General features: G+C 35.2%; 1 protein-coding gene across 2 annotated transcripts; it reads right to left on the bottom strand.

Annotated features, from left to right (window-relative positions):
- Nucleotides 1-13,434: 13,434 nt before the first annotated feature.
- Nucleotides 13,435-24,007, bottom strand: LOC145113780 (MLO-like protein 1). 2 transcript variants are annotated; one of them, XM_079049836.1, is made up of 14 exons: nt 23,596-24,007; nt 23,457-23,514; nt 23,141-23,337; nt 22,835-22,951; nt 22,539-22,599; nt 15,762-15,859; nt 15,195-15,269; nt 14,930-15,018; nt 14,800-14,849; nt 14,524-14,564; nt 14,233-14,445; nt 14,089-14,156; nt 13,960-14,020; nt 13,435-13,876 (listed from the first exon to the last, which is right to left on the bottom strand). In XM_079049836.1, the coding sequence occupies exons 1-14, from the start codon at nt 23,719-23,721 to the stop codon at nt 13,736-13,738; spliced, it is 1,395 nt and encodes a 464-aa protein (XP_078905962.1). In that variant the 5' UTR covers nt 23,722-24,007; the 3' UTR covers nt 13,435-13,735. The 2 variants fall into 2 exon arrangements, with proteins under 2 accessions (XP_078905962.1, XP_078905961.1); XM_079049835.1 differs by having other exon boundaries at nt 13,435-13,894; nt 23,596-24,004.
- Between the last annotated feature and the right edge of the window lie 499 nt (nt 24,008-24,506).

The raw sequence follows: 24,506 nt of genomic DNA, 5'->3' as shown, positions 1-24,506 counted from the left end.
CATGATCCGTACACATTGAGAGGATTTATGTATTTGAGGATCTTGGTTTTTAAAATGAAAAATTGTTTTGGAAATTTACGTCGTTACACCACCGCCTGCCGCCACTTCTACTTCCTTCTGCCGCCTTCTGTCGTATCTTGACACCACCAGCCACCGTCAGAGGTGGCTGTGAGTGTGTGTATGGGTGTGTATTCGAGTGTACCTGTTGTTTTCGGTATTCATGAGGTTTTATGTGTGATGGTTTGGCCGGAAAACCCATCACCACCACCATGAGGTGGTGGCTGCCACCTCACGCCGCCATTCTGCCACCACCTTGGGTGGCTGTGTGCGCTTGGGTGTGAATTGGACTGTTATTCGGGATATTTTGATGCGTTTTGGCCTAATATCATAATCACCACCGCCCGAGGTGGCAATGGGTGGTGTCCGGCCTAATGGAACCCTAATTGACCTAATGAAACCCTAATTAATCTAAAAACCTAATTTGGAACTTTGTTGGTGCGTAGTTGGGTTAGAAGCCCTAATTAGGGTTTAGAAAACCCTAATTGTGAATATGTTAGTTTGGAAATATCGGGACCTGCGTTTTGGACCATTGGAGTGATGTTATGACTCAAGCTCGATTACATCGTATGTTGGCCTAGTGGAGTAATGGACTTAATGGATTAAGTCCTTAATGGGTTAAGTAAGAACACTTAACCTGTAATTCCCGTGTTTCTAGGCTAGGCATTAATATTGACATGATAGTCTAGGTTAACCTTTGTGACTCATTTTGGAGAAATGAAAAGGAATTATGTGAAAATTATGTGTTTTATGTGTTTTATGCTTAATTATTAGGATTTAAGTAATTAAGATTAAAAATGAGCGTCAAAAATAAATATTAGATAAAGCCAATATTTATTGAGAAAGTTGTAGTAGTCGCGACAAGGATTACGGATATATAAAGAATGCCGAAATCCGAGTTATAACGAAGAAGTTATGACCTGTCGGAGTTTCGCGACAAACTGGCACGGTGTCGAATGTCGTAAAAAGTGAGTTTTTGATAAACTACTTTTTAGCCTTAGTGATCTAAACGAAACTCGTAGTATTCGCTAAACCAAGAGCATAAACGAAGTTTCGCGACAAGAAGGTTTTGACAAACTTTTATCATGTTTTGTTTTGGGGACCAATTCCACAACATCTTTTAAAAAGATTTCTCTGATTTTATTTCAAAGAGCATAAATTAAATCGACCTTTTCTGGCCGAGAAATTAGGGGATGTCACAGTTGGTATCAGAGCATTAGTTTAAGCGAATTAGGAATTTGTAGGATTTCTAGATTTAAACTTAGAATGCTAAGTGATGATTGTGAGATGAGTGTCTACCATATTTTAGACACGAGCACTATTTTATTTTAGGAAAGATGCCTAAAATGCCCTTATGTGCTAAATGTTATATGTTTGCCATATATGCCATTATTTGTTCGGATCTATGGTCTGTTGCCGACCGGATCTGGAAACCTTATGTGTGTAGGATTCTAAACGTATGATTACGAGATTAGAACTAACATGTAAACGTTTCGGAGTGATAAGGGAATTGACATGTCTAACAAGGATAAAGACCTAAATTCGCCTTATTCGGCATATAGATTATAATGGCAAGAACCCGAAGTGGAGCTGGAAATGTAAATAGAAATCAGCAACCTCAACCCCAAGTGGTGGAATAGGTGCCTATAGTAAGAGCTGCACCAGAACCCATCACCATGGCTGGAGTACGAACTATGATTCAGACCATGTTGGCTGAACAAAGGGAGGAATTGAGGCAAATGTTGCTGAACAACAGGGATGAACCTTCAGTTCCTGTTGAACAACGTGAACTAAATGACAATCGATCTGAAGAAGGGAACAACAGCAGATCGGTTGGTCATAGTGAACCGCTTGTGGTTGGGAGAAATAACCACGAGGGTAGAGTGGAGAGAAATGGGTGCAAGCATAAGGACTTTATGACTTGCAAGCCATCGACCTTCACTGGAAAGAAGATCATGTCGGAGTAATGGACTGGATCTCGGAAATGGAGTTGGCTTTCATGACTTGTGATTGCCAAGGCAAGTTACAAACTACCTTTGCAGTACGTCAGTTCAGGGGTAGTGCTGCTCGTTGGTGGAATACATTGGGGAAAACCCTAAGCCCTAATGAGCCACTGCAAATGACTTGGGCAGAGTTCTTGGTGCACTTTAAGTGCAAGTACTGCTCGGCCCAAAACGTGCTTGAGTTAGAAAACCAATTTCTAACGTTGAAGAAGGGGAGTATGACCGTTGATGAATATACGAATAACTTCATAGACAAAATGGAGTTTGCTTTGCGTATTGTCCCAGATGAGCTGGCGAAAATTGACAGGTACGCAAAGGGACTTCCATGGGAGTATGCGGTGCTAGTACGTCAGGCACTTACTTTGGAGGCAGCTATCTGGGCTGCCAAGTCTGTTGAAGATATGATTAAGGGGAGAGCCGCCAACAAGGTTGAAGTTGGCGAGAAAAGAAAGTTTGAAAAGACTTCAGGGTCCAACGAGAAAAGAAAGTTCTCGAAGGCTGGAGGAGGAGAAGGCGAAGCAAAATGGTGCGAGAAGTGCAAAAAGAAGCACTTCGGGAAATGTAGCGAAGAGGTGACCTGCTACAAGTGTGGAAAGACTGGGCATTATGCCAACGAGTGTCCGTCCAACAAGAGGATGTGCTATCGATCTAACGAGGAAGGGCACATTTCGAAAGACTGCCCAAAGAAGAAAGAGGCAGCAATGCCCAATGTTCCACTGAAACCAAAACCAAAGGCATTCCAAATGATCATTAATGAAGCAGATGGAAATACAAGGGATCAGGAGTAAGGACCTTATATTCTCAAAGCCAAGATATAAAGTAGCAATGCAGTTAGTAACTTATGGTGTAGCCTATTAGAGGCGTAGTATAGGGTAAACTCGAACCTCTGTGTAATTATTTTAAGAAATAATATAAACCCTGGTTTTGTCATCTGATGAATTGAATGACTATGTGAAATTCTTGTATGGTGACTTGGAGAACTGCGAGACAATACTTGGGACGAGTAGGAGTAGGTGTGAATGGTCGTAGAGGCCTATACTACCGGAAGCACAGGACTCGTACTTGGATCAAGGAAAGTCACAAGGATTACCAAGAAGCCAGAAATTGATTTCGTTATTGTTCGAGTACTTCATTACCTTCGTTTCGGTAATGACTAAGAAGAGGATTGTTATTCCGACCCTAGAGGTCATATCAAATTGAGTCCGACTACGATGAGTTTGTTACGTGGTTCAGAGAACCAAGTTCGATGTAGTAGTTGACTTAAGCCGAATTGAAGTAAAGGATGTTAGCAGCTCAAGATCATTAAAAGAGCTATGCTGACAAGAAAAGATAATCGATATCATTCGAAGTTGGAGATTCGGTTTTACTTAAAATCTCGCCATGGAAGGGACTTATAAGATTTGGCAGAAGGGGAAAGTTGAGTCCATGATTTATTGGACCATTTAAAGTTCTTCAGAGGATCGGGAATCAAGCTTACAAGCTAGAATTACCGGAAGAACTGGAAGGTATTCATAACACCTTTTATGTGTGTTATTTGAGGAAGTTCGCGGGAGATGTGCCCGACATAATTCCCATTTCTAAATTCAGGTTGGATGAAAACAAGAGGTTAATTGAAGAACCTGAGGCAATCGTTGACCGTAAGACTAAGAAGTTGTGACGCCAGATGGTCGATTTAGTGCTTGTGCGTTGGAAACATACGAATGGGCCAAATCTCACCTGGGGAAACACGGAGAGTGACATGATGAGTCGCTACCCGTATTTGTTTGTTGATGTGTGATTCCGGGGACGGAATCATTCTAAGGGGGAGAGAATTGTAATGCCCGTGTTTCTAGGCTAGGCATTAATATTGACATGATAGTCTAGGTTAACCTTTATGACTCATTTTGGAGAAATGAAAAGGAATTATGTGAAAATTATGTGTTTTATGTGTTTTATGCTTAATTATTAGGATTTAATTAATTAAGATTAAAAATGAGCGTCGAAAATAAATATTAGATAAAGCCGATATTTATTGAGAAAGCTGTAGTAGTCGTGACAAGGATTACGGATATATAAAGAATGCCGAAATCCAAGTTATAACGAAGAAGTTATGACCTGTCGAAGTTTCGCGACAAACCGGCACGGTGTCGAATGTCGTAAAAAGTGAGTTTTTGATAAACTACTTTTTAGCCTTAGTGATCTAAACGAAACTCGTAGTATTCGCTAAACCAAGAAGTTCGATAAAAAGAACGCTCAAATCTGACTTCGTATGAGGAAGTTATGATTTTTCGAAGTTTCAGCTTAGCAGTAGACAGCTAAAAACTAGAATTTTAGATCGAGTGATTTTTAGCCGACATGACCTAAACGAGAATTGAAGGTCTCGTCATTAGTAGCACAATGGTAAAAAGTTTGACGAAAACGGACATCGGATGAAGAAGTTACGAATTTTTAACGGATTTCCTGTCCCGGTCTGTTAAAAATAATAATATAAAAATAAAGTCAAAATTTTCCGACGCAGTCTAAACAAAAGTTGTAGAGAATAATTTTCTCTACACGTCCATATAAAGAACGTCCAAAACGGAGCTCGTATGAGAAAGTTATGGATTTTACAAGATTTGGCACAATTTTCGAGAAAAATCGCATGAATAGTGATTGCCACGTCACCCTCGCTCAGAGCTGGCCACGTGTCCGAAGCTGCTGCGTGGCACGTCCGAGAAGCGATGCGTGTAGCACAGGTGTCCGAAGAAGCCACGTGATCCTCGCATGCAACCCACGTGATCCGACCCGCGTGTAGGCTTCTGATTCGACCGAGGAGGAGGCCCAATCCGAAGCGAGCATCTGTCCGAACCGAGGCTGCTGACCAATCTGAAGCTCGCAGCTGGTCCGAGCCTCGCACCGCTTTAGCCTCCGAACCTCGCAGACTGCGACGCGTGTCTGCTTCTCGCTGCTTCGGGTCCGAACCTCGGGCCTATATATAGAAGGCTTGCGAGATCTTCCGGGTACTTTTGGAAAATTGGCAATTTTGGCCCCTTTTTCAATATTTTGGCTATTTTCACATCCCCCGAAGCCCCAGTATCGATTATAACCCCCGGAATACGCCACGAAGTGCCCGTGAAGCCCGGAAAATTTATCTTTTCGGTTTCAAAGCCCGACCCTCGCAGAGCCCGATTTCTCAATAAAACTCCCGGTTTTATTAGAAACGATCGTTTTAGGAAACGAATTGCTGCCCGATTTTCATTAAATCAGGTGAGTGTGTAGTTACTTTCATCTTACACATAGATATGAAGTATTTTATATAAAATACGTGCTATGTGTATATATGTTGTTTGTTTATTCGAGATGGGTGTTGAATGAATGTTTTATACATGTTTAAAATGATTTAAAATGTATATATATTTTATCTTCAAATATGTTGGATAAAACATGGGTAGATAAAGTATGAGGGATAGAAGTACAGTATAGATGTACGTTGGTAGCTATGAATTTAGTACAATATAGATGTACGTTGGTAGCTACGGATTTAGTATGTTAGCAGCTATGGACTTAGTGGTTGTTGTATAAACCTTGGCGACGATGTGACTTCGTGCCTGTTTGACATAAATCGTTGAAGGAAAACAATGTTGTCACCCTGGTGTTTGTTTTATTTGACATAAATTGCTGAGGGAAAGCAATGTTGTCATCTGTAACGCCTGTAGATCTGGGCTAGTCAATTTAGAGACGATAAGCATCAAAAATGACTTTTTGATGGAAGATTATTTAGAAGGATTAATCTTAACCAAGTTGTAGTATATGTCACAAGGTTTCCGAAAATATAAAGAATGCCGAAATCCGAGTTATAACGAAGAAGTTATGACCTATCGAAGTTTCGCGACAGAACCGGCACGACACATCGCGACGTAAATAGTGAATTTACGATAGAGCGATATTTGGACTTAGCGATCTAAACGAAAGTCGTAGAATACGTTAAACCGCGAGCGTGCATAAAAAACGTCTAAATCTGACTTCGTATGAGGAAGTTATGATTTTTCGAAGTTTCGACTTAACGGTAAGCAGCCCGAATACTCGAAATAGAGATCGAGTGATATTTAGCCAAAACTTTTTACATGAGAATTGAAGATCTCATCGATAGTAGTCCAACGATAAAAAGACAGATGAAAACGGAGTTCAGATGAAGGAGTTATGAATTTCGAACGGAGTTTTCCTGTCCCGGCCTACTAAAAATAATATATTAATAATATATTAAAATTTAATTCAAAATTAGCCAACGGAGTCTAAACGAGAGTTGTAGAGAATAATCTCACCTACGCGTCGATATAAAGAACGTCGAAAACGAAGTTCGTATGCGAAAGTTATGAATTTTTGAAGTTCGGGGCGCGAAACCCCAAAACTGTCAGAGACCACGACGTGGAAACAGTGGTCACGACGTGGCATGACTTATGACGCCTTCTGGAGCCTGACAGAGCAAGTGGACGATGACGCATGCAATGACGTTCAAGCCCACGACGTGGAAACACTGTCCACGACGTGGAAAATGAAAAATTTGCCCTATAAATAGATTTGAAGGGGCAGCCGGCCAAGGTTGCTAATTCACCGTTCTCTTACCCATATTACATCGATTTACGTGCAAAGAAGTACCCCCGAAGCCCCGGTATCATCCCGCGACCCGAAGCGAGTCCCGAAGCTCCGAAGATCCCGAGAAGAAAAGAGTTTCCAAGCCGAAGCTCTGCCCGCGAGAAGCCCGGTGTGTGAAGATCTCCCGGTTTCACCGAAGAATACTACTCTTAGAGACGTAGTGCTGTCCGATCATCTTCTGATCAAGTGAGTGTGTAGTTACTTTCTTCTAACACATAAATACGAAGTATTTACTATGAAATACGTGACTATGTGTTTATATATTGTTTGTTTATTTGAGATGGGTGTGGTATGAATGTTTTATATAGGTTTTAAATAAGTTAAACTGTATATGCATTTTTATATCTACGTATATGTTGGGTAAAACATGGGTAGATAAATGATGAGGTATGAAAGATAATTAAGAATGATATTGGCAGATGTACCGAATAGAGAATCTCAAAATACTAGTAGATGCGACTAAGAATAAAATTGGCAGATGCACCAAATAGTGAATGTTGTAATCCTGGCAGATGCGCTTAAAGGATAATGTCGGCAGATGCGCCTAATAGTGTATGTCGTAATCCAGGCAGTGGCGCCTAATAGTGAATGTCGTAATCCTGGCAGAGGCGCTTAAAGGATAAAGTTGGCAGATGCGCCTTATGTAGCAATGGATTTTGTGCCAATTCCTTAGGTCAATCCTTAGGAATGAATGAATGAAGGATAGTTGATTCTTAGGGTAAAACCTTAAGAAATAAAGAAGATAATGGGGATGAGTAATTGGGTTGATTGTTTGATGTTTGAATATAATAATTGTATTATTATGGGTTGAAAACCCTATATGCTCACCAGGCTCCCAAGCCTGACCCACTCAGTTTTCTTTGCATTACAGGTAAAGGCACAATAGTATAAGTTGGTTGACTTGACGAGAGATTCTGGATTATAGACCAGTAGTTGTAAATAACTGTTGTAAGGTCTATTTTATACTGTTTATGCTTTTGGTCTGTATCGGAACATGACATCCCGAGATTTTATTATTTAATGAAAATACATTTCTTTAAAGAAATGCTTTGATAAATTCTTATCATATTTTGTTTTGGGAACAAATTCCACAACTCTTTTGATCAAAGGATTACTCTGATTTTATAAAACAAAGCATAAACAAATCGGTCTTTTCTGGCCGTGAAAATGGGGATGTCACATCATCCAGGTGTTTGTTTTATTTGACATAAATTGTTGAGGGAAAGCAATGTTGTCACCATACTGATTGTTTTATGTCAGGTGGTCTTATTGGACATAAATTGCTGAAGAAAGCAATGTTGTCACCTATTATTGGTTGTTTTATTTGACATAAATTGCTGAGGGAAAAGCAATGTTGTCACCCCGGTGTTTGCTTTATTTGACATAAATTGCTGAAGAAAGCAATGTTGTCACCTTATTGGTCGTTTTGTGTTAGGTTGTCTTGTTTGACATAAATTGCTGAGGAAAGCAGTGTTGTCACCATATTGGTTGCCTTATTTGGCATAATTGCTGAGGAACCCCCGAAGCAAAGTTGTTACCCCTAATGAAAATCCTTAGGCTAGGTCCCTTGTGATAGTTGTTTTAGGGACGTAAGGTGAGGATAACGGGAATGGGTAATTAGGGTTAATTTGGTTGATTGATTGATGTTTAAGCATAATAAATTATGTATTGTGGGTTGAAAACCCTATATGCTCACCAGGCTTCCAAGCCTGACCCACTCAGCTTTTTATATTACAGGTAGTGGACCCCGAGCATAGTCGGATGATGATGATGAGTGATTTTTGAATTATAGGCCAGTAGTTATAAATGACTATTGTAATGCTTATAATGTCTTGTTTATGCTTTTGATCTGTATCGGAACATGACATCCCGAGGTTTTGATATAAAAAGGAGATTATATATTTCTTAAAGAAAGGTTTTGACAAACTTTTATCATGTTTTGTTTTGGGGACCAATTCCGCAACATCTTTTAAAAAGATTTCTCTGATTTTATTTCAAAGAGCATAAATTAAATCGGTCTTTTCTGGCCGAGAAATTAGGGGATGTCACATAACCCTAATCGCCATTTAATGTGAAAACCCTAATTTTGATTGGGCCTTGAGTTGGGTCTTTCTATTGGGCTTTGGTGATTGGGCTAATGATGGTCCATCCAAGAACAAGTATATGTACTAGAATATTTGGATGGGATTTAGGGTAAGGCCCATGTGAGGGGTTTGGGCCTAATTTGGAAAATTGGGCCATAAATGGGCCATAATTGGGCCTTGATGATTATGAGATATTGGACCATCGGAATGCCGAGAGTTGGGACTAGAATAAATGGTTGGGCCTTAGGGTAAGACCATGTAAAGTTTGGGCCCAATTTGGAAAATTGGGCCATATGTTGAGCTTTGGTTCATTGTTTAACTTTTGGGCCTTTGGATTGGGCCTTGGGCTTGAATCAAGCTAAGTTGGGGGTAAAGTAGTCTTTTACCCCAAACATGGACTTATGGTTATGTTTTGGAACCCAATTATTAATTGGGTGTCGTTTTGATGTTGACAGATTCGAGAATCTGTCATCCAGCAGCTAGGGTTTTGTCCGCGGGACTTCAGCAGTACGAGGTGAGTCTCCTCACTGTTTGCATGGGTCTAAGGCACCAATGCCGGCCCATTTAGTTTATGTATGGTAGGAAGACCCAGGGGTTAGCCCTAGACATTATGTATGAAAGACCAGGAGGCGGATCCTGACACACTATATGTTGATTAGCTAAGTAGAACAGCATGTATGCTAGTTGTCTTTGTGATGCTTGCATGAAAGACCAGAAGGTGGCTTTTGGCACTTGTCTGTAAGACCGAAGGGGGTGCCCCCTGGCTTGGCAAGAAAGACCACGTGGCGGCCTGTGGCATAATGGCAAGACTATGTTTTGGCACATAGCATTTTATTTGATTATGATATATGATTGATATGTATGGCTCACGGTTATGTATGGTAGTATCCGGTTGAAAGAGACCGAAGGGGTAGGCCAGCACCCAGATATGCTAGGCAGTATGTTGATGTGTATGATATGTGGTATTTGGGGAACTCACTAAGCTTCGTGCTTACAGTTTTTAGTTTCGGTTTCAGGTACTTCGTTTTCAAAGAAAAGGAGTCGGCGATCTCAGCGCATCACACTATGTTTTCCGCACATGAGATCTTTAGGATTACACTCTGATATTGTTTTATGATAACATGTTTTGATTATCGACACTTTGGTTTTGACATGGGATGTTATTTAAAATGTTTTCATACTGTTGGTTTTATAATAACTTAATTATAAATGAAATTTTTGGTCTTAAATTTTGGCATGTTACAGCAGTGGGTTAAGACCACATGGGGGTTCCAGTGGCACCCGGTGTAAGACCTTGGAGGGTTTCCATGGCATCCTTATATGTTTATATGCATGGCTTATGTAGCTTATATGGTTGATATGGTTTATATGATTATGTGGATGGTGTGGGGTATGTTATGGGGAACTCACTAAGCGTTAGCTTACAGTTTGTTGGTTGTTTTAGGTACTTCAGGATCTAAGGGCAAGAGCCCGACGTGATGACGCGGCATGCACTCTCTGGCGTTTTTATTGGGGACACTCTAATATTATGAATAAATCGTCTAATGTTATGGGTTTTGAAAACAAATGTGATTGGAATTTTAGATTTTATGGAAATGATTTCGTTACTTAGAAATGAAAATTTTTATTGGAAATTTGGGATGTTACAATAAAATTGTCTAAATAGGACAAAAACAGAAGTACAACGTTTTAATAGGTTGGACTTTGAAAGGAGAATGTTAAAACGGAAAGAATAATTAAAAGTATTGCACTATAAGTGTAACTACAGTGTAATAATTGGTAAGAATTTAATTATAAAATTTTTAAATAGAAAAAAAAACTTTAAACTACATTGTCTTAATTTAAGAAAATAAAATGTATAATGCAACAATTTGTAATATATCAAAAAGGTTTTTATTTTAATAGTACAATATCGTAAAAAGGGAAAAATGAAAGTAGAATATCTTAATATCCTAATAGGTTCAATTTTGAATGTGTAATGTTATAATTGGTTAGATTTTCAAAACACATTGTCTCAATGGAAAAAAATTAAAATAGAATATCTTAATAGGTTAAGAACTCTAAAGTTTAATACATTAAATGAAATATAAGTGTATAACACCACAATTGGTTAGATTTTGGAAGTACCGAAACAAGTTAATAATACAATTTGTTAATAGGAGAAAAGATAACATAAAACAAACAAGTTTAGTGTTTCAAGGTACAACGTTTTGATCATCTAAAAAAATTACATTTATGTAATAGTTTAATGGTATAAGGCTATAACTAAAGTAAAATACTAGAAATGGTTCTATTTCAAAGTACAATATCTTAATATATTGGAGAGTAAAAGTACAATGCCATGCTTGCATGTAATGGTAACTACCTTATATGTAAATTTTGTGAGTGCGCATATTATCCTAGCTATGACTTAAGGGTTTCTAGCACTATTAGGCAGCCATAGCTTCTTTGTTTGGATACCCTCTCACGATGACTATGTGAGACACTTCTCATTTTATCAATTTATGACTTGTTAGGTTGAAATATGGGATTAACTTATGAAAGGGTTAGAAGCACATTGTATTGTATCTACACTTTTTATGACTATAATGTTACTTTGGTTAGGACTAAAATAATGATATTTTTATTACAACTAAAATGATGATATTTCGATATGACTAAATGATGATTTATGATTTATACTTTTATTTGAGAATGACTTATGGTTTATTAATGACATATATGATTAAATATTTCCAATAGTTAAAGACTTTCCTGATCATTAATTACTAAAGACTCAACTTTTATTAAAAGTTTTACAAATGATTTTGGGGATTTCTCATTGGTGAAAGGATAATATCAATTTCTTTGACATGTATTCAAGTGATAGTAGCAAATGAAGACTTGGAGGAAGATTTGGATTTTAGGACACAATGTTGTGTGGTTACTTAAACGGTTGTTTTGTTGTTTTGATTGGTTAACTCTCCTCTAAAGTACTTCTAAAATGGGTACTCTTTTGAGAACTATGACTATGAGACCTTATTTCCGTAAATGACATTTTTTAATTGATTAAAGACTTTTGAAAATATTTAAACTAATTAAAAAAAAAAATAGGTGTTTCAATACATATGGAAGAAGACTTCATCATATTTACTAGGTGTGAGACTCATGTATTACATGAGTTTACTTAAAAGAAAAATTAAATACGAAATTCTAAACATTTGAGAAGTTTGAATTAAAAAAAAATATGTGTCTCAAACCTAAGATCTCACAACCAATGATCTCATAACGGTTGTTAAATGGGCTTTGATTTGGAACTAGACTTCATCATATTTACTAGGTGTGAGACTCATGTATTACATGGGTTTACTTAAAAGAAAAATTAAATACGAAATTCTAAACATTTGAGAAGTTTGAATTTATAAGAAAAGTGAGAAAAAATATTGAATTATTAAAATTAAAGTGTTTTTTTTTTCTTTTAAATTTAAACAAATAATTTAGATAAATAAATAAAGGAAACTGATAGGGCTTTAACTTAGTAATTTTGAAATAAAAAGTAAAGTCTATTATGAAATTGATATGCATTTATTATTACATTTAAATATTACGTGAAATTTAATAAAATGGAAAAACCATAAAATGACATGTGGAATAAAAAAAAGTTAAATATAAATGTCAAAATATTTGAGAACTTTGATTTTATAAGAAAATAAGAAAAATAATGAATTATTATAATGGAAATGTTTTTTATCTTTTAAATTTAAACAAATAATTTAAATAAATAAACAAAAGAAACTAATGACCTTTAATTTTGGGAATTATGAAATTAAAAGGTAAGTTGATTAATGAACTTATATCAATTTATTACTACATTTATTACAATTATTACATTAAAATATTATGTAAAATTTAATAAAATAAAAAAACTCATAAAATGACATGTGGAAAAAAAATTAATTCAAAATAACCACAAAATGACATTTAACAAATTGAATGAGAATGTGACAAGTGGCAAAAAAAACATTCATTTATTAGTGTAGATTTGGTTTTTTATTAGATGTAAATTTGTTTGATATATAAGTTTGAACGAATTAGGATTTTAACTATAGGTTTGACTCAGGATTTTATTTAGGTTTGACTCTTGGATCTGAAAGCCTTAGATTGGAAATACAATTTTGTAATTAGAATTCAAAAAAAAAACTACACATATAGTTCTTCATCTTTTTTCCCGATGAAGACTGACTTGAACTTAAATTTGTGATGGATTTTATATAGTGAAGATGAACCAAGTTACTTCTTGGAATTCTTTATCTTCCTTGGTAGATCATATGGTGATGCAAATGATTAGTCATGGTTTGTGTCATGAAGATTAAAACAAATAATTACACATCATGGTTCTTCATTTTTTTTTTTTTTTTTTTTTTGGTTTTATAGAGATGGGATTCTTCATTTTCTTTCATGGGTTCTTCATCTTGTTCGTATTGTTGCTTTTGTTCTTAAAGTTCAGAATAAAATAAATAATCATATAAAAAAAACTAATAATTCTAGATTAAAAAAATCAATTTCAAAATATATTTTTTAGAGTGTGCCACATGGACAGTGTTTACCAGATTTTTCCTATGTGGACACCAAGTAGGTATCAAACCCTATTTTACCAGTTATAGCATGTCACAATGGTAAACTAAATACCAAACATCAAGTTAAGTAGCAAACTTGTCTCTTGAAGAACCTGAGTGGTCAAACGGGTAAATAGGTACAACTTTAATGGTACTGTCCGACATAAACCCTACACGGGCTTTATTTTTGTGCACATAAGCTAACTTGTTTTTTTAAGTTTATTGCAATTTACACAAAAGTAATTTATTGTAGCTTATAAGCTTAGGTTTTTTGATAAGCTATTTGAGATAGCTTATTGATAAGCTAGCATTAAACACTGCCATAATATTAGGGAGCTGTGGTTTTATACGGCAACTGGTTGTGGTTGAGTTAAGCCAAGCAAAACTAACAGGCATGATCAGCTGAAGCTTTGACCTCAACAGCTGAAGCTGAGCCACTGATTCCCCCGCTATGTGCCACCCTTTTTTTGGCATCTTTAGCCCAACCCATGAGTAGTGGTTTTATATGCTCCGCAAATATTGCTGACTTGAAATTAGTTCCCATCTACAACATCATCATCATCGAAGAATAAAAATTCAGATATTCAAACATGTACAACAACAACATACCTGTGTCAGTAGGGCGTAAAGTGGTAGAGTGCTATAACTGCACAAAACCTGAATGAATACCCTGAAATAAAAGGATATGATATTTTTTAGTAAATGGTTTATGTTATTTTAGCAGTATAAGTAGTTTACCCAATGATGAGTCGCGGGATAATGTAGCACAGTTTCCCCATGATGCAAGAGTCAAAGCCAAATTGAACCTATTACAGAAATGAAAAGCATGAGATGTCAATTATTTTTTTTTTTTTATGTGTTTCCAGAGAAGAGAAACATTACCCATATCCAGAAGAGGAATGCAATCTCAAAGGAATTTTGAAAGAGGATGAAATGCATTAAGAAAAGAAGGATTCTTGGCTGGTTAAACCAAAAGTGATCATCCTTGGGTTCTATCAACACTTTGTGGCCTTCTTCGGCTACATGTTTCTCAGAGACCTCGTAAGCTAACTGAATAATTATGTGCTCCAGCTTCGTTCCCACAGCTAGTAGAAGCTGAAAATTTTACAAAAACATTTCAGTCAAATTGACTTGTAAGTAACTTAATTGTTTCTCCAGATGGGGACTACTTACAATGAATGGGGCGAAAGCTATCCAAAAATATGTATGCCAACCTGCAAAAAAAAACCCAAGAGTCATATTTTGTGCTTAGATGCCTTGTTTCCTTTCTTCATCAAGGCATTGATTTGTGCCGACTTTCACATAAGAGTTAAATACCTAACTACAGCCTTGGCTATTCGGAACTACAATGTAAAATATCATCAAATAATCCCCAACCTCAATATGTAAGAAATTAAATTAACCAATCAAGAAGCACAAGGAAAGATTTTGACGAATGTCATTGCATACCATTAATGTTCATCAACAAGAATATGACCACGAATAACCACAGATACCAGCTGCAAACAACAAAATCAGAAATTAAAACCCTTGTGCATCTATGTAAAAATATGTTTTTAGAAATAAAGAAACCACTTGCCTGATCCCAAGGGCTTCTTTAAAATCATCTTCCAGGGCGCGTATCATGTACTTGTGAAAATTGAACTTCGGGACCCCCTTGCAATGATTCTATGAAATAAAGGGATATAATACACAAGTATTACAAATAAAATAATACGACCTCATTCTTCCACTTAACAAATTCATTCATCCACATAACACATAACATCCTAAAAGTCAGTGAAGCATATACTTTATGTGGATGAATCATATTTTTATCACCTCTCTTTGAGTTAGATCCTTACTGTAATAAATCCCAAACGCAGTGCCACATAATCTGACTTGGTCACGGACCCGTAAAATTGCTTGAAGAAAGAATGCTGTAATAATGTTCACCAAAGAATAAATGTCAGAAAACAAACAAACAAATCTAGCAATTCAACGATTTTTTTTTTTATCCATTTAGTTCTATTGGGGTAATATGTTCATTGGATAACATCTTCTTTTCTACACTAAATAAACAGTTTGAATGCGACTGAATGACCATTTTACTCCTAACACTCCAACAAACAATTTTCACATATTGGGAGGAAAATTGAAGTAGGGCCAAGAGGTGGCGATCAGGTTTTTTGGCTTAACCCGTTAAGTCATTATGTCCAAACTAAGGGACTGTTTCTTTTTTACTTAACAAGCTTAATGGATTAAGCACTTAATCTGGAGAGCTATACATGTATGTTTCTTTTTGACTTAATTTGAACATAAAAACTTAAGAACTGTTTCTTTTTTACTTGACAGGCTTAATGGGTTAAGCACTTAATCTTCACAGCTATATATGATTGTTTTTTACTTATATAATCAATGACGCTGCTTACCAGCCAGCCTCGGATGGCTGAGCTTCCTCCAATACCCAAGAATCTGTTCTTGAAGAAATCATCAGCCTCTTCAACAAAGCTCACTTTCCGCTGCAAAACTGTAGAGCATCGTGATTATAAGTTTAGGGCATAAACTCATAACAATGTGTGTAGTGTGTGAATATATAAAACCTAAATAGTTTAAATCTCTCTCTGTATTTTTAGTCTAAATTTTTAAAATTTGATGTGAATATATAAACTCATGATTCCCAAAATCTCTGAGGATGTTACCTTTAAGCATTCTCTGTAAATGATGATATTACCCTCAATAAAAAATTTATATTTCTTATTTCTTATTATGCTTTTGACATTTAACATTTTAACATGGACCCACCACCAATCCCTAATCCCTTACGTGGATCAATAAAGAACCCAAAAAATCTTGATGATCAAATTAGATTTTTACACACAAATAAATTTGATGATCAATTCAAGAACCCTAAAAGTGGTGTTCCATAAATGTGATGATCAATCAAGAACCCTAAAATTCCACAGTGGATCAGGAAAACTTCTTTCTTTGGCACCACCTAACTCTTTGGGAAGGGCAAAACGGACCATCAACCAGAAAAGATAAATGCTCTGTTAGCAACAGTTTTCTGCAGCAAAATCGAATAGAGAGAACACGACACAGATAATGTGCTTTTGGAATTTTGAAGTGATTTAAATAGAAAGGGGACGGAGATGCAGTCGTGCTTAATTCCTTCTGCAGCGTCGACTTCTGGTGGTGTTTAAGACATGGTGGCTGGGGAAGATGAAGTGGTTAGGATTCAATCGCTTGGTGATTTTCCCTCAAGAGGCAAGGAAGTGGGAGGGGCGATGGAGGGTCGATGACGGTGTTTGGGTTTGAACTGTTCTTTTAGCAAAACGTTTATTTGCGCCTGTTCCCGAGTTCAACTTAACGACCACAGAAAAGAAAGAAGAATCGGTGTAAAAAGGAAGAAAATAAAAGAAGTTGGTGTTTTGAGTTTGATTAAAATAGGTAAGTGGAAGGAAGTTGAGGGAAATGGGAGGATCATTTTCCTTCTAATTTTTCTTCCGATCTGGAAGAATTTGGAAAGAAATAACAAAATAATTCATTTTCCTTCCACTTCTCTCCAACTCGGGAACACAAAATAAAATTTTGTTTTCCTTTTATTTCTCTTCTTTTCTCTCATTACTTTCTTTTCTTTTGTTAAACTCGGAAACAAGACGTTATTCATGTGATAAAAAAAATGAGTTAAAAAAAAAAGTTTGGATTAGTTTTTGTGATGATAAAGTAATGTGTCAATAAATTAAAAGTTGTTTCGTTTAAAATAACCTTTTTAAAGCTATTTTTTGTTAGACCAAGCTATTTTTGGTTAGACCGGAAGGTGTATTCATCTTTTACGACTCAGTTTTTGATTATCACGTCAGTTTTCTACTTACTCACTTACCTTTCATCCATCAAAAAGCAAAAAATAGTCACATTTCACTACCAAGCACCTTTAATTTTTTTTAAATAAATATTATATTCGTTTTGTAAGGAATTAAAATCCATTAAGTTTAATATAATTTTTTTATAGTTTTTTAGTATATATATAATTTAATAAATATTAAAAAAATAATAATAAAATGTTAACCAATCACACGAGGAGAGAAAGAGCAGGGTAGCCTCCCCTCACCTTTACCCGCACTCCTAAACCGCGGTGGCAGTGTAGTGTTCCGGCCGCGGTTCCAATTCCCGCAAACCTCTTTCCACTACATACCCTTCAGCCTTAAAAAGCCAACAACAATTTCAAAAAGCCAAATTTCACATGTTTTTTAAAATTTATTTTTTAAAGCTAATGGAAAAACTATTTTAAAAAATATTTTTCAGTTTGCCAAATATTTTTTTGACTTATTGGCTTTTCAGAAAAACAATAAATCAATAAGTTATTTTCAAAAACAACCCAAACCCTCGGAAACCAAAGAGATTCTAGCCTAGCGGTATCCGGTGTTGCCCTCCCTCATTGAGGTTGAGGGTTTAAGGTGGATTTAAGATGTAGTTTATGAGTAGATTAGATTTTGTCGTTTAAAAAAAACGGGAGCAAGAGTCGATGGAATGAACTCAATGAAAGGGTGGGTGGGGTTTAGGTTTAATAGGATTTTTGTTATTTAAAATTAAAATGGATTTTTTTTTATTAATTTTAAGTAAAATATAAAAAATGAAAACTAATAAAATAATAATAAAGTGTAAAATGGTAAATTTAGATCAAATTTATAACCAAATACATAATTTGAAATCATAAGTACTATAACAAAAAAAAAAAGTTATCGACAAAACTAGAAACACCAAGTAGTTTTTTTTTAAATGGATATAAATATGATTAAGTTACAAATTTAACATTTTTAGTCTAGTTTTTTTCAATTGGGTTGAAGAGAATCTAATATTTTACACGTATTTAATAGAAATCCATTAATGATAACAATCCCTAAGATGAAACATATGACTTTTGAAAACTACACGCACATCAATTTTTGGAAATTTAGATAGATCTAAAGCACAGGAACACAAACTGTAATTTATTATTATGAGATTTTTTAATATGTATCTTAAAAGCATACATAAAAAATATTAATTATGAAAAATATTATCATAATTAAATGTGAAATGCATGTCCAGACGGTGGGCAATCCGGGCGACCGCCCAGGGCCCACGTCTCCAATGGACCCAAAATTTTTGAGCTATGTAGTGTGTGTGTATATATATATATATATATATATATATATATATATATATATATATATATATTACATAAATGATTTTTAAGGTCTAAAGTTGGTTCAAACTCAAAGAAGCTCAAAAGATAAATAATTTGGCTTGCTTGTTATTGTTAATTGTAGGGGTGAGCAGAAACCGAACCGAAACCCAAAAAAACCAAAATAACCGCATAAACTGAAGCCGAATAACCGAAACCGAAACAAAAACCGATGGTACAGTTTTTAATTTTGAAAAACCGAAAAATCGTGGTGCGGTTCGGTTTTATGTTTAATAACCGCACCAAATTAACCGAAATAACCGCAAACCGCATAATTTAATAAATTATTTAAATATTTATAATAATTATATTTAATTGATAAAATTAAATTAGCTAATCGAAGGAATGCACATCTTTCATTGACGAAGCGGGACTCCAAAAAATTGAATCAATTCGTTTCTCACTCATTCGTCCTTTCCTTTAGTTTTTAGTGTGTAAATGGTTGTTAGTAAGTGTTAGACATATTGTTAATTGTTTGAATGAAATGAAATATGCTCGGCTGGACTCTTTTCTCGTATGCCCGAAAAATTCAATTTTGGTACAACTCCGATTAATAAAATGCAACTTGAAAGAATAAAAATAGACCAAAATTGTGATTTATTTGCAATGAAAATCTAGAAATAAATAAAGTCGACTAAATTTTTTGTTTTGAACATGAAAAACCGCACTCTTTTAACCGAAAAAACGCCCCACCTCATTTTGTGGTTAAAAACCGAAACCGCACCGAAATAACCGCAAAAATAACCGCAAAACCGAACCGAATCAAAACCGCAATTTTCGGTTTTTGGCTTTAAAAAACCGCAATTTGCGGTTGCGGTTGCGGTTTTATACAAAAACCGCACCGAACCGCATCATGATCACCCCTAGTTAATTAACGCGTTTATAGTGAAAAATTAATGATATGTTTTTGAATCTTTATTATATTTTGGTCTTTAAGTGGCTTTTTTTTCTTTTCGCCCCGGGCCCCATATATAATTGGATCGGCCCCGGTGAAATGTATTAATTATAGAAAAGATTGTTTATAATTAATGCATTTCAATGAACATTTAATTATGGTAAATATATTTTTCATAAATAATATTTTTTTATATGTTTCTTTTTAAGGTAGATATTAGGAAATTCATATTTTAAATAAAAATATTAGGCCATGTGTTATATTTATTTCATCTTTGACGTCAGCATCATCTTCCATGTTTTAAATTTAGATAGATGTAAACAAACCACGATGACCAAACTATAATTTAGTGTACTTTAAATAAAATATTAATCTATTGTAGTATAAGTAGTTAGTCTATAGGATATCTATTTTTTTTATCAATATGTGTTATGTTTATTAACTCTTTTATTTTTTAACGCATAACGATTAAAAATTATAAAAGATTCAACTTACAAAATAAAAATATAAGATTTGTAATCATTAAATTGTTTTTATTGATTTAAACTAAAAAATTAATAATATAAAAATTACATCACTTCTAATTAAAAAGCATAAACCTAAATAATATAATAATAATAAATAGAAATAGCTAGTTCTTGTCAACTATTAGCTGAGTTATGTAAATATATTTCACAAAATCTAAGCCAATGTTATGTGTTTCTCGATTAGGTAGTTTCCAAAGATTATATTAGTATTATTAGGAATCAGTTTCTTCTTGTTTGTTCATAATTCTTGTTTGTTCATAAGATGGTTGAATATTGGTTTCATCATAATTATATATAACATCATTTTTATCTTCTAAAATTATATTATGTAATATGATGCAAACATATATTATGTTTCTTATATTATTATTTTTGAAGACAATAATCGTGATGAATTTTTCACTCTGTCAACATGGCTTAAGGACACCAAACGTTCGTTCCACGTCATTTCTTGCAAATTTTTGTGTTGTCTTGAACTTTATTTGTTTATAATCTTATTGATATGTGAATTGACAGATGTAGCCCACTTAGAATATATTCATCAGCTCAATAATACATGTGCTTGTACCGTACTCCATTAACTTCAAGTGAATGTTATTCTTTGTAAAATGTAGTTGATTATCGACGACTAGTTAAGAACATTGATATCATTATTTGAATTGACAACACAAAAGAATGCATTCTTATAGAATTATTGGTGGGTGTTCATGATCACCTTGGATTTATTGACATTGTCATTTAGGACCTAATAAGTTATTTGGGTCGATTCTTGGGTATCTATTTTAGCCTAATTCGGTTATCGGGTTATTCGTTCTGGGTTACCCGAATAAAGGTTTAATTGGGCCAAAAAGACGACCCGAAAATTGAATAGTCACTTTATCGATCCTTATTGGCACTTGTGTATTGTCGATCGAAGTTTCACATCCCTACCAAATACCGATCGAATTTTCAAAAAAAAAAAATAATAATAATAATAATAATAAAAACCCTACTGAAATTGAACTTCATCGCCGCCCTAACAATCCATAATCGATACCTAATTTGATTGATTAATTCATCGTCGCTTCCTAATTGGATTGATTGAACTCCATCGACCTTGCCAGACAAAAAAAAAACTTTCTCGGCTTCTCCTACTCCTTGCTTCCTACTGTGATCGGTCACAAAGAAAACATCTACTGTAAAATCGAACTCCACTCTACTTTCAAGAAATCGAATTCCATTCTTCGTCTCGTTTTATTTGGGTTGTTCGGGTCATTTCAGTTTATTTGGGTTATTCGGGTCATTTCGGTTCAAAAGCATAGTGTACATGTTATTTTGGTCCTTTCAGGTTAACCGAACCGAAACTTGTATTACCCGAACCGAACCGGTCCCGTATTAATATAATCGGTCTGGGTTTCGGTTCCAACTTTTCATCTAATTTGGGTTTCGGGTTATTCAGGTTCGGTCTAGTTTGGGTCGGTTCTGACCCGAAGCACATCCCTATTGTCATGCATTAGGGAAGTTTATCCACAATCAATGTTTCCTAGTATTCATGGGAAGCCATGCTTGGACTCATGCACCTCAATCAATTTTTAAATGTCCTTCCATATAGTGCGGATGTGTCATCATATGTGATGAAGCATGGATATGCGTTTTTGTAATTGATTAAAACCACTTCTACTTCTCGCATATTATGTTAATCAAAAAATTGAAACTCTCTCTTTAAATCATGAACTATCCATAGGAATAGTTGTTTGCTCCTCAGGCACCGTTGTCTAAACATGTTAGCATTATATATCGCATCATCAGAAAAATAGTCTTGTGCAAGACTATCAAAATTTTAAAAGGAAAAGGGAAACGAAGGGTGAAGCTGGAGTCGGGGCTAGATCGCTCCCATGCGGGGCCAGGAATTTTTTTTTTCAAGATTTAACTCCAAATCGTTAGGATTTATTTATATATAAATCTACTTCCTATTTGATGATAATTTTTTGTAATAATCTAGTTTGTTAGAATATTTGGTTATTAGTCGACTTCAAATATTAATGCTAATATTTTATTAGATTAAAATCAAATCGAGTGGCCCCTTGCATATGAATTTTGGTAAAACGGAAACTTTTTTTTTTTTTTTTTTTTTTTGATTTAAGTATGTTTGACCAGGCTATAATGTAACTTAAAAATATCCATGTTGTAATTATCTCAAATAAATTAATGGCACTGACTTTTGGATCACTAAATCACTATAGCTAGAGATTTCTTTATGAAGTTATTTTAATTAGATATATTAAACTACGCATGTATCAGTCAAACCCTGTGTGGATGTCTTTTTATATAGAAATAGAAAACTAAAAGTAGGTTGGTCGACGGATAGAATGATAGATAGACATGTAACAATCCGATATTTTATATCCCTAACAAGTTACCCTTTTAGATATCCCGACAGGAAGACACTCAAATCATGAAGTTCATTAAAAACATGCGTTCTTTAAGCGATTAACATCTGCTAAATTCGACAAAAAAATCTATACCAAAGTAGACCGTTTCAACCATTAATAATTTATGACACGTCATAATTAACCCTTACCTTGTAGGGTATCAAAATCATCTTCTGTGATAGATTCTTCCCAACGCTCCCATTCTCGCATCTACTCCATTATAATGAATTGAAGAATCATGTATGTTACAAGCAAAAATTAAAACATTGATTGAAAGGAGGCGAATGGCACACAACAGATTTTATCATGGATATCACAATCAGAGGGCTTGTACAGCTAAATTGTCTCATGACAAAAAAAACTGTTATGTACAATCATCTTTTTTGTGAGAATTTAACTGTACAAGCCCTCTAATTGTTATGTATGACAAAATGCATGTACTAACCTTCACCTCTCCAAATATAACGGTGATGACAGAAAATGTCACGTGAACAACCGCAAGAATAAAAATGAAGATGTGTAGATGATGCAACGCCTCAAGAGATAGTAGCGGGACCTTTTCCTGACATATTAAAATAGAAAGTGAAAGAAGCAAAAGCTATAAATTAAATGTTTATTGTTCATGCATGGCATGGATCATGAGATCATCTAATCTTCAATATATACGGAACAAAATGCATCTGTCATAATCTAGAAAGAAACTTTTCAAGAAACCAAATAATGATATTAAAGATTGATCTAAATTGATTACCTTTAGAGCACAATAACCCATGGCTGTTGTTTCTTCAGCAAGCAGATGACGAAGATGAGATGTACCCTGTAACTTGTCTCTTTCACTCAACGAGCATGGGAGAAGGTGGTCGACTATACTCTTGTTCACACAAATCTTGATGATTTTAGACTGGAACACGGTTAACAGAAGCGAAATAAACCCCAACAGCATCAACTCTGCACCCACCACATTAACAAAGATTCAACAAACTAGCTTAATTAAACCAAACAATATATATACGCGCGAGGATCGTCGGTGTCAAGAATATGGTATATAAAACTAGAACAAGAAAAACCTTCTTTGATCTTTTGCAGGGCTTCAAAAAGGGGCTTTTGATCTGCCTTCTTCAGTTTCTGCACACAAAGCCAATGGTTCATGATTGAACAAATATTAGTTGATTCCAATCCACATGCAAAGAAAAACGAAAAACAGACCTCGCCGGTGTAATGGAGTAGACGTTCGACAGCGATGGAAATTCCAACGATGACCGTACAAAGGGCGGCGACAACCCATGTGGGTGTGAACTCAAACGAGGTCCCTTCTAAACCAGCACCCGCCATTGATTCAGTTCAATCTACACCAAACTACAAATTTCAGCACAGTAAAATCACTGAAACACCAGTTTCAACAGCATAGGGGGGTTTTCAGATTTCGTGAAGCTTCTTGCTCTGAGGGGTTGCTTATATGGAATAGTCCTTGATCGATACTCTCGGTGTATATATAGTTGATCTGGGTGATTATATGGGCTAGCGGGAGATGAACAGATATGGGCTACCTAGATGAACAGTAGAAAAGTATGTGGCGAAATGGAAATTAAAGGAAAATGTGAGCCAAACAAAAGTGAGTGAAGCTATCGCTGTTTTTGGAACTTCAAATTCCGAACATTCTCAAGGGAGTGTAAAAAAAATGCATGCATTTTGCCGGAAGAGGGGATACAAACGGTTACCCTTTTTGTTTGGACAAACGTTTTATTATTCTTTTACCATACAGTCAAATATAAAACTTTTATTTTACATAAGACCAAATTACATATGGTCCACGGCATAACATACCATAATTGGTCCATATAAGATTTTCTTGCAAAGATGGGCCCTAAGTTTGAAAACCCTTGCAAAAATGGTACTTATGAAGGGCGACGTTACATTTGTATCGTTAATGGTTGAGGTGTGTTTTTCATGTGAGGGCATTTCGGTCATTTCGCTTGCACCCTTACCGGTCATATAAGTCTTCAGTTAAGAAACAATAAGCATCATTCAAGCAACTACAATTACCCATATATCTAAATCTACCAATAAAATGACATCATTTGACACCAAAATTGTAACATCCAAATTTTAAAACCAAT

Source organism: Lactuca virosa, chromosome 5, assembly GCF_052849685.1.
Source record: "Lactuca virosa cultivar CGN04683 chromosome 5, Lactuca_virosa_CGN04683_v6, whole genome shotgun sequence".
In the NCBI taxonomy this organism is placed as follows: domain Eukaryota; kingdom Viridiplantae; phylum Streptophyta; class Magnoliopsida; order Asterales; family Asteraceae; genus Lactuca; species Lactuca virosa.
The sequence above is the reverse complement of the archived record's forward strand: the minus strand, read 5'-3'. Positions and strand labels throughout refer to the sequence as shown.

What these genes read in the sequence shown, in the direction of transcription:
- LOC145113780 (XM_079049835.1), bottom strand. Translation starts at nt 23,721, where the DNA reads ATGGCGGGTGCTGGTTTAGAAGGGACCTCGTTTGAGTTCACACCCACA. An exon ending in CTTGTTGATGAACATTAATG is followed by an intron (nt 14,565 to 14,799) that starts GTATGCAATGAC and finishes TTTTTTTTGCAG; the next exon opens with GTTGGCATACATATTTTTGG. An exon ending in TTTACGCCCTACTGACACAG is followed by an intron (nt 13,895 to 13,959) that starts GTATGTTGTTGT and finishes ATGATGTTGTAG; the next exon opens with ATGGGAACTAATTTCAAGTC.